Below are 12,159 nucleotides of genomic sequence, written 5' to 3'. Positions count from 1 at the left end.
TGTACAGCTGTCAGATAGAAAAGGTGGTCGCCATCAATACGTCCTACCAGTAGCTGGAAAATCCACAACATCTACACATCTAGTGAAGTTCCAGATGGATCAGACATATTCAAAAGGATCCCCAAGGCCAGTTTGCCCCGGTAATATAAGCAATCAGAGCAAAAAACATGGCAATAATTTCAAACAATTTCAAGCACTTCACCCACAATTCAAACACTTTTCAAACCTTGGAAACACAACAATAAAGTTCCATCGTTTTCAAAGATTTCAAGCACCCGTATAGACCATGGATAAAACCTAAGTCCGTACCACAGGTACTCAACTAAAAAAAATCCATTCACCATTTAAGTGAGTTTTGAACACGGCAACCCCCTGCCCCAACCACATGGTATTTACACATGTGGTAGAATGTACATGCACATGGCTGGCATTTCAAATGCGTTTTCACCAAAGAAATGAGACAAAGTCAAACTGTTTGATGTCCGGAACGGGCTTAAAGCCAAAGGCTTTCAAATGTCTACCCTTGTTTGCGGAGGCTACCAGCTGGTTTCACGAGACGGATGCTTGTACGAAGACTTGTTTTCGTTTTTATTTGTAGAGGTGTTTAAAGCTGATCATTCAGTCTCATGTGAGATAGCTTTATGCTTTAAACATAATTTAATTTTACGTTCCATTTATTTTTTTTGGCTGCCATTACTTTTTTGGAGGGTGAACCACAGACAAGATGTAAACAAAAACCAACAACATGGGCCCATTTGGGTCATGTGTCATGGTCGCCGTGGCGACCGGTCTGCCCCGCCCCCTGGGCACCAGCTGAAGCAGATCAGCTAATTGCGTGGCTGCTATTTAAGGTTGGGTTGTGGGTGTTGCGGTTGTTGGCTCATTACACCTTTTCCGTTCTGTTATGCCCTGTCCTGTTTAGTTTGAGTCGGAGGAAACCTGTACCTGACCGTTCTGAGTTTGAGAATGTTTTTGTTCTTTTTTTTATTTTGGTAAATAAAGGTTTTGATCGTCACGCAATTGAGTTCTCCCTTCCTGCCTCCTGCCTCCGTTCTGTTCCGGTCCCCTTCCACCTCGTGACAGAATGAGCCAACCAGAAACGAACTCAGCGAACGATCCCAGCGCGATTTGGGGAGAGCTGGAGGACGCCGTTTGGCAAGCACCCATTGAGGTAACCTTCCCTGCCCGTTCGAACCACGGCCCCGCCCGTCATGGCCAATGCTGTGCCTCGGATGGGGTCCCGGTAGGATTTGATTCCTGCCAGTCCGACTCCACGGCGTGCCAGTCCGACTCCGCGGCGCGCCAGTCCGACTCCGCGGCCTGCCAGTCCGACTCCGCGGCCTGCCAGTCCGACTCCGCTGCCTGCCATTCCGACTTCGCTGCCTGCCAGTCCGACTCCGCTGCCTCCCAGTCCGACCCCGACTGTTCGACTCCCCGGCCTGCCTGTTCGACTCTCCGGCCTGCCAGTCCGACTCTCCGGCCTGCCAGTCGGACTCTCCTGCCTGCCAGTCCGACCCCCCCTGCCTGCCAGTCCGACCCCCCCGCCTGCCAGTCCGACCCCCCCGCCTGCCAGTCCGATCCTCCCGCCTGCCAGTCCTGATTCTGCCTGTCCTGTCTTGCCGGTTCTGATTCTGCCTGTCCTGTCTGATTCTGCCTGTCCTGTTTGCCGGTTCTGATTCGACTCTCCTGTTTTTGCCGGTTCTGATTCTGCCTGTCCTGTCTTGCCGGTTCTGATTCTGCCTGTCCTGTCTGATTCTGCCTGTCCTTTTTGCCTGTTCTGATTCGACTCTCCTGTTTTTGCCGGTTCTGATTCTGCCGGTCCTGAGTCCGACTCTCCTGATTCTGCCTGTCCTGAGTCCGACTCTCCTGATTCTGCCTGTCCTGAGTCCGACTCTCCTGATTCTGCCTGTCCTGATTCCGACTCTCCTGATTCTGCCTGTCCTGATTCCGACGCTCCTGTTTTGCCTGTCCTGATTCCGACTCTCCTGTTTTGCCTGTCCTGATTCCGACTCCCCTGATTCCGCCTGTCCAACTCCCTTGTTTACCTGTCCTGTTTGCCGGTTCCGATTCTGCCTGTTCTGATTCTGCCTGTCCGACTCCCTTGTTTACCTGTCCTGTTTTCGCCGGTTCTGCCTGTCTGTTTTCGCCTGTCTTGCCCCCCCTGCCAAGCGTTGAACCATTCCGGGGCGCGAGGTAGTAATTTGTTCTTTTGGGGACCTCAGGAGCTGTCCCTTAAAGGGGGGGCTCTGTCATGGTCGCCGTGGCGACCGGTCTGCCCCGCCCCCTGGGCACCAGCTGAAGCAGATCAGCTAATTGCGTGGCTGCTATTTAAGGTTTGGTTGTGGGTATTGCGGTTGTTGGCTCATTACACCTTTCCCGTTCTGTTATGCCCTGTCCTGTTTAGTTTGAGTCGGAGGAAACCTGTACCTGACCGTTCTGAGTTTAAGAATGTTTTTGTTCTGTTTTGTCCCGGAGTTTTCGGACAACTTTTATTTTGGTAAACAAAGGTTTTGATCGTCACGCAATTGAGTTCTCCCTTCCTGCCTCCTGCCTCCGTTCTGGTCCGGTCCCCTTCCACCTCGTGACATCTTGGTCCCATGATACGACTAGGGCTGCAACAACGAATCGATAACATTGTTAATTGAAAGCATTGCAAATAAGAGTGAATTGAATCTTGTTGTGATGTTGAGGGTTTTAGTACAACTTTGGTCCCGCAGAGAGCACATCGAGATTTTTTTTTTTAATTCAAATTTGCATTATTACAAACAAAACATTTTTCAAGGCAACAGAAAGTGCTGCAGAAATACAGAGAACACGATCAGACAATTAATAAAATAAATACAATAAAAAGAAAAATAATGTTGATGACATGTTTAACTCAAAAGACGGGGCATATTTCTTAAGCATATTGTATATCATTTGAACATTGGGAATGCTTATCACATTCAAATATTTAACCAAAACAACTAATTTGTGTGCAAATGTGTATGGATAAACATACAAAAAAAATATTTTTGCTAGGCACTGTAGATAAAATGATCCCATCAATAGTTAAGCCTTCATGAAATGTATCTCACTCTGTTTGGTCCCTCAACAAGGCACTATTGAGTTGTGATGTATGCTTTTGTTTTGTAAGATGATTCCAAATGTAATTATATGAGCAGTGGATACGGTAGTATTTGCAGGTGTATAGCATATTTGTATGTATTTTTGTTTATTGATGAGTTATTTGACAAACTCTTGGATTTTTTTATTGTTTCATATTATAGAATGATCTGTTCTTTTTGTGCACTGTGTTTTATGTCAAAAACTTTAGTATTTGAATAAATATGACATTAAAACTAACCGATTTATCGATTATTTGAAAAAATAACCGAAAGATACAACGGTTTTTTAAAAACAATCGTTTGTAGCAGCCCTAGATATGACATGACTTTGGAAAAAATGTTTGACAACAAAAATTGTGACGTTGGATTGTCTTCTCCCAAATCGTATTCCTATGAGCTTCTTCTTCGTTGTTCCCGCCGCTCTGTAGATTAATTGAACGCTCAGCCGGGATCGTAAAGAAAATCAAACAAGTGGGGACGATATCATTAAACCTTCGGAACGCGATCTCTAAACAAACCGACGTGACGAACGGGCTCTAATTAAAAACCCGACCATAAACAAAGCCTCCTCCTGAACAATGGTTTATTTTATTCATTTATCGCATCGTGTAATATAATTACAGTTGGCTATATCTATCATTAATTTTATTCCCTTCACTTAAAGCTTTCATTGGAATTACTTTGGTTATTAGTTAGTTCTTAATGTATCGAACGATGGTGGCAACCATCTCTCTTATCTCGCTGCATAAACCTGTGCATGTTATTCAAATTGCCTCATTTATTATGATAGCTTCCTCATGTAAATTGTGCTGACTGCTCGCCCTTGCGCAGTCCTCATTAGACTAATGAAAACCTTCAAACGAAAAAACTAAACAAGCTGCCAAATAAAAGGTTCCGGGGTTATTATGAAAATTACAACTGTGCGAACGCCGAGGAACTCTCTTCATTAATTCATGCTCAGCAAATTGCTAACTAATTTGGTTGCACTCTTCTGCATTAATGGCTTATTTTATGAAAAAAACAGAAGAAAAAAACAAAAATAAATAAATACTTTTTTTGCACAGTGCAAGACCTCAGAAGAGAGTAGAATCCTAATAAAGTTTGGCAACATATCGTGAATTGACAAGAGCCAGTGTGTAAAATCCAGAAGGGTCATGTGGTTGGAATTGCTCTGGGATTGTTTGCCCCCAATGGTCCGTCTTTTATGGATCCCTGGAGTCCTTTTTCTAGCCATATCCAAACTAAAGTGTGTTAACTTTGACTACAACCTTGACCCGAGTCCGTACTAGGAAACGTCTTTACATCACAACTCAATAGTGCCTTGTTGAGGGACCAAACAGAGTGAGATACATTTTATGAAGGCTTAACTATTGATGGGATCATTTTATCTACAGTGCCTAGCAAAAAAGATTGGACCCTAAATGACTTCTTGTCATATTGACACATTTCTGACTTTAAACTAAAAGCTAAAAGACATTTCTAAGAATCAACAACATGTGAGAAACAACCATAAAGTAGAAAAAAAATATTTTAATATTTTATATAATATTTTTGCCGAAATCCCCCTCCACCCCACTAAAACTTGTTGTTGCAAAAATATTGCCCCCAAAAGCTACTCCCCCCCCCCCCAGTTCTCTCAGCTAACCCAACTGACTCCAGAGGTTCCCTGACATCTGAATGATCTGACGTCGAACTAAATGACTTACAATGACAAACATAGTGCGCCTGTGTGTCATTAAGTCTCAGTTTAAATGAACTTGCTCAGTGATGGGCTCAGAGGTCTGTGATAGGAGACATTTGCAGAACAGACAGCATTATGAAGACAAACAAACACACCTGGCAAGTCCAGGATAAAGTTGTGGAAATGTTTTAAACAGGAATGGGATAGAATAAGATCTAACAACATCAATACAGCAGCGATATGAAAATGGAGAGAACACAAAACCAACCAAGACCTGGTTGTCCCTCTCAACATTTAGCCCAAACAAGAAAAAACTAATCAGAGAAGCAACCAAGAGGTAATCTGATCACATTGGATGACCTGGAGGCATATACACTTGGGGAGGAGACGACACACATTAGTCATACTCTTCATAAATCTGCCCCTTTATGGAAGAGTTGCATAAGTAATGCCTTTTCTAAAAGAATACTATAAAAACCTCATTTGGCGTTGCAAGAAGCAACATGGGAGACAGAAATAACATATGGAACAAGCTGCTCGGGTCAGATGAGACCAAAATTGAACTATTTGGGCTGAATGTAATGTGTTACGTTTGGCTTAAGAGTAACATTGCGCAACACCCTAAAAACTCCACCCCAATCGTCAAACAGGTTGGTGGCAGCATCATGCTCTTTCGTTACTTTTCTTCAGCAGGGACTATGTAGGTAGTAAGAGTTTATAGAAAGATAAATGAAGCCAAATGCAGGGAGATTTTGGCAAAAAATATGTTGGAGTCTGCACGAGACCTGATAATGGGGCGCAGGTTCACCTTCCGACAGGACAAGCACCTTAACCCTAACAATATATAGGTGTTAGAATGGCCAAGCCAAAGTCCAGATCTCAATCCTATCGAGGCATTTGTGGAAAGATTTTAAAAATGCTGTGCACAAACGATCACCATCAAATAGTAAGGGACTTGTGCTGTTTCGTAAGGAAGAAAAGGCAAATGTTTCTGTTTCAAGATTTGCAAAACTTATAACACCATATCGAAAATAGAATTGTGGCTCTGTTCACAGCCAACCGAGGTTGTACAAAGTATTAACTCAAAGGGGGCCAACATTTATTCAAAGTCTCCTTTTCAAATTTTACATTTTTAGCAATACATAACATGATGAACACGATGAATTTGATTCCTCACAATTGTGTCTCACATGCTCTTGATTCTTTAAACAGATTTAGAATGTATCTTTTATTACGAAGTCTGAAATATGGCAATATGTCAAAAGGTTTTTGGCGAGCAATACTTGTGCATGGTGCTGTAATAGCACCTCACATATCTAAAATTCAGACTTCTGTGGTAAAAGAAGGATCTCTTCAAAATTCACACACCCACATTACACACGCACTTTTGGTGACCCATAAATTGTGTTCATGATCCTGCTAATTATTCCGATGCACTGCTTGACAGGCCGCGAGTGAAGGGCTAATAGTGATTTCCATGTCAGGCAATCCAGCAGGGAGCAAAATGGATCCCTGTGATAATTTCCACAGTGGTTCGCGTATCATTATCACCTCGCCCAACCCTTGCCACAGCGTCACCACCTACAATGCTCCCTTTAAATCAGTGGAGAATACTACAAATCTATTATTTGCTTCAATTTCTATGACTATGATTTCCATTTTTACCATTTTCTTATTGAAAATTCAGGCCAGCCATTAATGAAACTATTCAAATCTGAATGACATGACCCGGGTAAATACCCTTAACTGATTCCCCTATGTGTGAAGCAAATGGGAATGAGAATATATAGTAATATATTACATTGAAATGAATGGCAGACCTATACCCATGAATGTAAGTGTTTGTACACATCTTTAGCACTTTCAAAGACAATTTTTGAATTTCTCTAACATCATTAAAAAAGTAATCCGGTGTGAATCGTGTATTTTGCAGAGCCATAAATGTATCTGCTATTCACACGTGCAATTTTTAGTCTGGCATCAGCATTCATCAAAACATTCAATTTTTAGATCTTGAATAAATTGCATATTTAGTTTTTGAGACAAATCTATCGACATATAAGTGGTAGGTAAAATTGACTAATTTGTAGCTTACATTTTGAGTTGCAGGAAGTTCTTCCCATTACAACTAACAACTGGGAAACAATACCTTAATATTTCCCATTGCCCATAATAAATGTCAATAATTGATGTGTAATCCCTGCAATAATAGATGTTTCATAGGGACCTGTTCAGGTGTAGCATGCACCTGTCCCTTTTGGGCAAGACCCATAGGAGGCAAAGACGCTTGATGGAAAAACGCCATACAAACTATTGCCAGCTGCTGTTTAACATGATGAAAGAAGAAATGCAATACCAAATCAAAGCCACTAGAGAGCAGGTTTCATTGTCAATATCCAGTCAAATTACAGTTTAAAAACATTTTTGAATAGCAAAAGATATATACCAACATATTTGTATTAGATCTTCTAACACAGACAAACAATAATCTAATAATCCTCAATGCTACCCAAGCCTTTGCTGTGATATGTTCTTAAATTACAAGTGGGCTGTTTTACTTAGCAATGCAGTTCAAGTAGGCTTAGCAGTCAAGCCATTAGCGATGAAGTTGCATCTGCGTGGGAAGCATCACGTCTATAAACCGAGATCATTAGAGTTATTACCTATTTTTCATGATGAGTAAAAAGGAGGCTTTTATTTGTTGTGAATTGCTGATGCGCCCGTCAACTAATTGATACACAGACTAAACCCATTAAAGAAAGGATAGAAACACCTCTGAAAATAGTAGAAAAAAATAATAATTTGCCGCATTAATGTTTTCATAATGACTCGGAGATTAAAAACCTTTTTCATATCACCTTTCACTTTTTTTAAGATCAATTCGGAGATTAATTTACTGACCTTTAATTTTTATTTAACACACTCGGTTATTGGACAATATTTCGACCTTCATCACCTTGCGGTACAGCAATTATGTAGAAGTGATTTCTTCATTTATTGTATTTCCTTATATAGTGTCCCTTACTTTAATCAGGGATTGTACACCTTTTTCATTGACAGTCAAGCACCTTTTAAGGACATTCAAAGCCAATTTTTCAAATGGTCCAGTACTTTGCGGAGCGACTAGTATATATGTCAATTTTTTATGCTATTTTTAATCTTGCGTGTGCATTTATCAACTAATGTGATCTTTAGATTTTGAGTAAATCACAAAAAACATTTGTTTTTGAGACAAATCTCTCCCCGTGAAGGTGATAGAAGTGACAGTAATATGTATCTTAGATTTTCAGTTGCAGGAAGTTCCTCCCATGACAATTAACAACTGGTAAACACCACCTCAAATTTATGCATGGGCCATAATAAATGTCAGTAATTGATTCGGAATCCTTTGACTAATAATCAGTTCACAGTGCCCTGTTTAGGTTTAGTGCCCTCTTGGGCGCGACCCGTAACAGGACAATGTGATTACGGGTCATAGGACAATGCCATACAAACCCATTCCAGCTGCCGTTGATCACCAAGGAAGAAGAAATGCAATGGCAAAGCGAAGCCATCAGAGAGCAGTATCATGGCAACAAGTTCAAGCATTTAAAAGCACTTGAACCAAAAATTCAACCACTCTTAAATCCTTGAAACTGCTTGAATTTGAATGCTGTGCAGTGTGAACAAACCCTACTGAACACATTCTTAAAGGCTGGAGAGAAGTTAGCCGAGCTGTTTCCACTGTGCACATGGGCGTATGCGGCTTGTACTCAGGAGTGGCTCATGAATGTAAAACATGTATTTGTTTTCCTTTAAAAATGTACATGGTACAGCGTGTAGTCCAAATTCAACTCTATCTTAAAACTGATGTGGTGCTCCAAAAGGCGTGACAATCTTAATAGAAATATTAAACACGTTTCTTTGGATTCATTGGTCAATCGATCATTCATCAAGTCATTCATTGATCCCTATATTTGCTATACCTATCAAAGAAAAACAGACTCACCTTTTTCAGCGTGCATCCTCTTGACTTCGTGGCTCATGTCATGTGCCAGGTCTCCTTCTTTAGGTCCAGGCGGGATGTTAGGAGACAAACCAAGCATGGCTTGATTCATGGACAGGCCATTGTGGTGTGGCGCTGAGAACAACATGTTTGCGGGGTGACTGTGAGGACCTGCTTTAGAAACCTGATGGCAAGCCACAAAGTGAGGAGATAGACATACGTATCCTGTCTGAAGAGCTTTCTGTGCGGGCGGGTGAGCTGGACACGCTGCTGCTCCGGTGGGACGACGGGTGACTGCCAGGCCTTCGGTGGTCTTCTAGGGACGGGACAGGGGAAGGACTGTCCTGGATGCGCTCCTGCAAACCCTGCAGTGACAACACACAGCCCTAAAATAAATGTATTAATACTGTTGAAAACATTGAAAAATATTTGTTATAAATATTATTTTTAAGCTTTACTACAAAACAAGACAGTATGGACATCTCAAATCAAACATGTTTGCACCCAAGCTTGACTCAATATGCTTCACTTGACTCATTTTAGGCTTAGATTAATGGTTGGCAACTTTGCTGCACCAGGGAGTGGTTCAATGACTGATATTATTTTTGGGGCCCGGCCCATCAATAGCATTTGTAATAATCACAGTAATGATAATGAAATACTACTGATTCTACTAATAATGATAATACAATTACGCCACACGTAGGATTTAGGGATTGAGTTTTAGCCAAAAATGTTGCACAAAGATTGATTAATCAAGTCAAAAAAAGGTGGGACAAACCTAACTATGTGTGAAAATATTTTGATGATGAAATAGAATTAAATGCATTTCATTATGTCCGTTTAAGAGAAAGGCCAGGCACGGAAAGGATAAATCACGTGGGAAGAAATGAACAGGCAAAGTGCGACCACCAGAGGGCATTGTCAGTGTTATTTCAAGCAGACCTGCTGCAAAACATGCCAACAGATTCAGGCATTTAAAAAATAATATTCAATATGTTTCAAGGATTTCAAGCACCCGTATGAACACTGGGCCCAAAAGACCCACGACTCAATACTGGTACGCGGGCCAGTGGTTGCCGACCACTGACTTAGGTAATTTATTTACAACTTGAATTGTATTTCAGATATTTAACCGTACCCTTTGCGATTACAAATCAAGATGGTAAAAAGATACCTTAATGACAGAGGTGACCATTCTGGAGGGCAGGCTCTGGCCCTGAGCGGCGGCGGCCATATTGGCGATGGTGCTGAGGTGGTTCATTTGGCTCATGGCCATTGTGACGGAAGCTGGAGGCAAACTGACGGGGATCAGCGGGTGAGGCATCATCATGAAGGGCAGTTCCAGGCCTGGCGAGATGGAGAGGAGGTCGTTGGTTACTCAACCATGCGGATCATGCTCCAAATATTCACAGGGGGAAAACGTGCGTGACTCGCTGAAATAGATTTCCCCATCCTGTTAATCCTACAATTCCCACCCCTAAAATAGCACTTAAAAAGTCTAATAACACTTTAACTGAAGCAATTGAATAATTCTTCGTGTTAGCATAATAGACATCAATGTTTTACCACCCGTTAATAATAGAAAAGGAGCTCAATAATAATAAAAAGCGGGTGGGGGAACTATCCGCACGGTACTTCACGGACCAAAGTTTACACAGCAATAAAAAGGAATTAATTATTCTCAGATGAATATAAAATATGGGGATAATATGGAAATGGTCTCGCTGTTTAAATAGAAAAAAACTGCAGTAAAAACAAAGGCAATCTTAAAAGCTGCTATGATTAGTTAAACACACTAATGACAAACGCGAGTAGGGTTAATTATATCAGGCGATCAGTTGGCATAATGAAAGGATTTCACCTCCTTTCATATACATAGACGCATTATTCCAGTGCGGCTTCAGACATATCTTTTAAATTATTCAATTGCAGTCTGCCGATGGACGCCTAATTGGGGGAAATTGAAGAAGTTTAAACCGCAAAGAGATTGGAATAATATAGATACCGCGGGGGTTTGTAATTTCCTGTGCGTTACGCCTATTTGACATTTTTAAAAAGTCGGCAATTTAACAGTTAGGTGTCGGCGCACAACCAGCCGGACTTCATGGAGCTCCTTAACCAAGGGTCAGGTATCTATGGCTCGCGAGCCAGATATGTCTCTTTTAATGAGTATGTCTGGCTCGGATATAAAATAAACTCATGTAAAATTTCTCTATGCTGTTCCAATCTCGAGATAATTCAGAGACAATTTGAGTACATGTGAAGCCAACGCACATCTGAAATTATAAATGGTTCGATCCAGTATATAGAAGACACAGTTTTAAATACAGCTTCAAGTCAATGGTGTGGTATCAACAGACCACATTTTGGCTGTACGTCACTAAGGAATAATTTATATGCCTTATTAAAAGGTGCAAGTTTAATGTTGAGAAACTTCATGATGAAAACCTGGAGAACAAATCAAAAAACACCAGCAAAACACCCGCAACAGTTTAATTGGGTGAGCGGTGGGTTTGACATTAAATGTGTTGACAATTTCTATATCTGTATCCATTCATTGAATATTAACAGTTGACCAAATGCAGCTTTACATTGGAAATTACTCACAAAAAACATAACAAACATAAACAAACTCAAGTGGGAGCTATGTATAATGCTTACATCAATTGTCACATGGCTTGGAAATAAACAAAAAAGAAATGCAAAATAAGAGTTTAAGAAGTGAACGAGCAATAACTTAAGCTCAGGGTACAAGGGTGGGCCTACTGAAGCTCAGACAATATTGCACAATATTGTCTTTAACATTAAACCAGACTGGATTTAAACCTTTACTGCTCTTTAGCGGCGGGAAGAAGCATTTGGTTCTGAAATGAGCTTTTTGGTTAGAAATACGCTTGAGTCTTGCATTTGTGACATACTCAGTTTACAGCGGGCTGGATTAAATCATTCAATGGGCTGGGTCTGACCCGCATGTTGTAAATTAGAAATGCCTGGCCTAATCCCACGTTTATCTATCTTTCTTTCTGTCACTTGATATTCATCATTTCCTATGTTTTGGCCGATTTAGCATTAAAAAGAAAAACAAATATGCAACTTTTACAAGGTCACACCTCGGTGTCGACACAAAACAAGCCCATCCTTTCCCTATAGTCCATTCCCGCTTGGCTTTACAGGGACTTTGAATGGCTGAGGATCAAACGTGACCGTGAACAGTTTGGTCTCGTTCCTGCGCCTGTTGCTTTAAAGACAACCACATAGACACTTGGATACTGCTTGAGCTTTTTTTTGGTTTGTTTTAGATTTTTTTTCTCCGAGCAGACCGGTTCAAGGTAATACAAAAAAAGCTGGGAGAAAAAAAAAAACAATTAAAAAAAAGAAAAGAA

The 12,159-nt window shown here is 41.0% G+C and overlaps 1 protein-coding gene across 4 annotated transcripts in view; it reads right to left on the bottom strand.

Annotated features, from left to right (window-relative positions):
• dachd (dachshund d) overlaps positions 1–12,159 on the bottom strand; it is a 217,061-nt gene that overhangs the window by 46,985 nt on the left and 157,917 nt on the right. For 3 of the 4 annotated variants that reach the window (XM_088352750.1, XM_088352753.1, XM_088352752.1), the window contains exons 4-6: positions 9,951–10,123; positions 8,994–9,159; positions 8,777–8,908 (exon numbers count right to left, since the gene is read on the bottom strand). In XM_088352750.1, coding sequence (XP_088208876.1) covers positions 8,777–8,908; positions 8,994–9,159; positions 9,951–10,123 — 471 coding nt within the window. The remainder of the gene's footprint in view (positions 1–8,776; positions 8,909–8,993; positions 9,160–9,950; positions 10,124–12,159) is intronic. The other variant, XM_088352751.1, reaches the window with a different exon arrangement.

This window comes from Urocampus carinirostris, chromosome 14 (assembly GCF_059441175.1).
Source record: "Urocampus carinirostris isolate Australia breed hairy pipefish chromosome 14, RoL_Ucar_1.0, whole genome shotgun sequence".
Taxonomy (NCBI): Eukaryota; Metazoa; Chordata; class Actinopteri; order Syngnathiformes; family Syngnathidae; genus Urocampus; species Urocampus carinirostris.
This window is presented reverse-complemented; position numbering and strand designations above follow the sequence as displayed.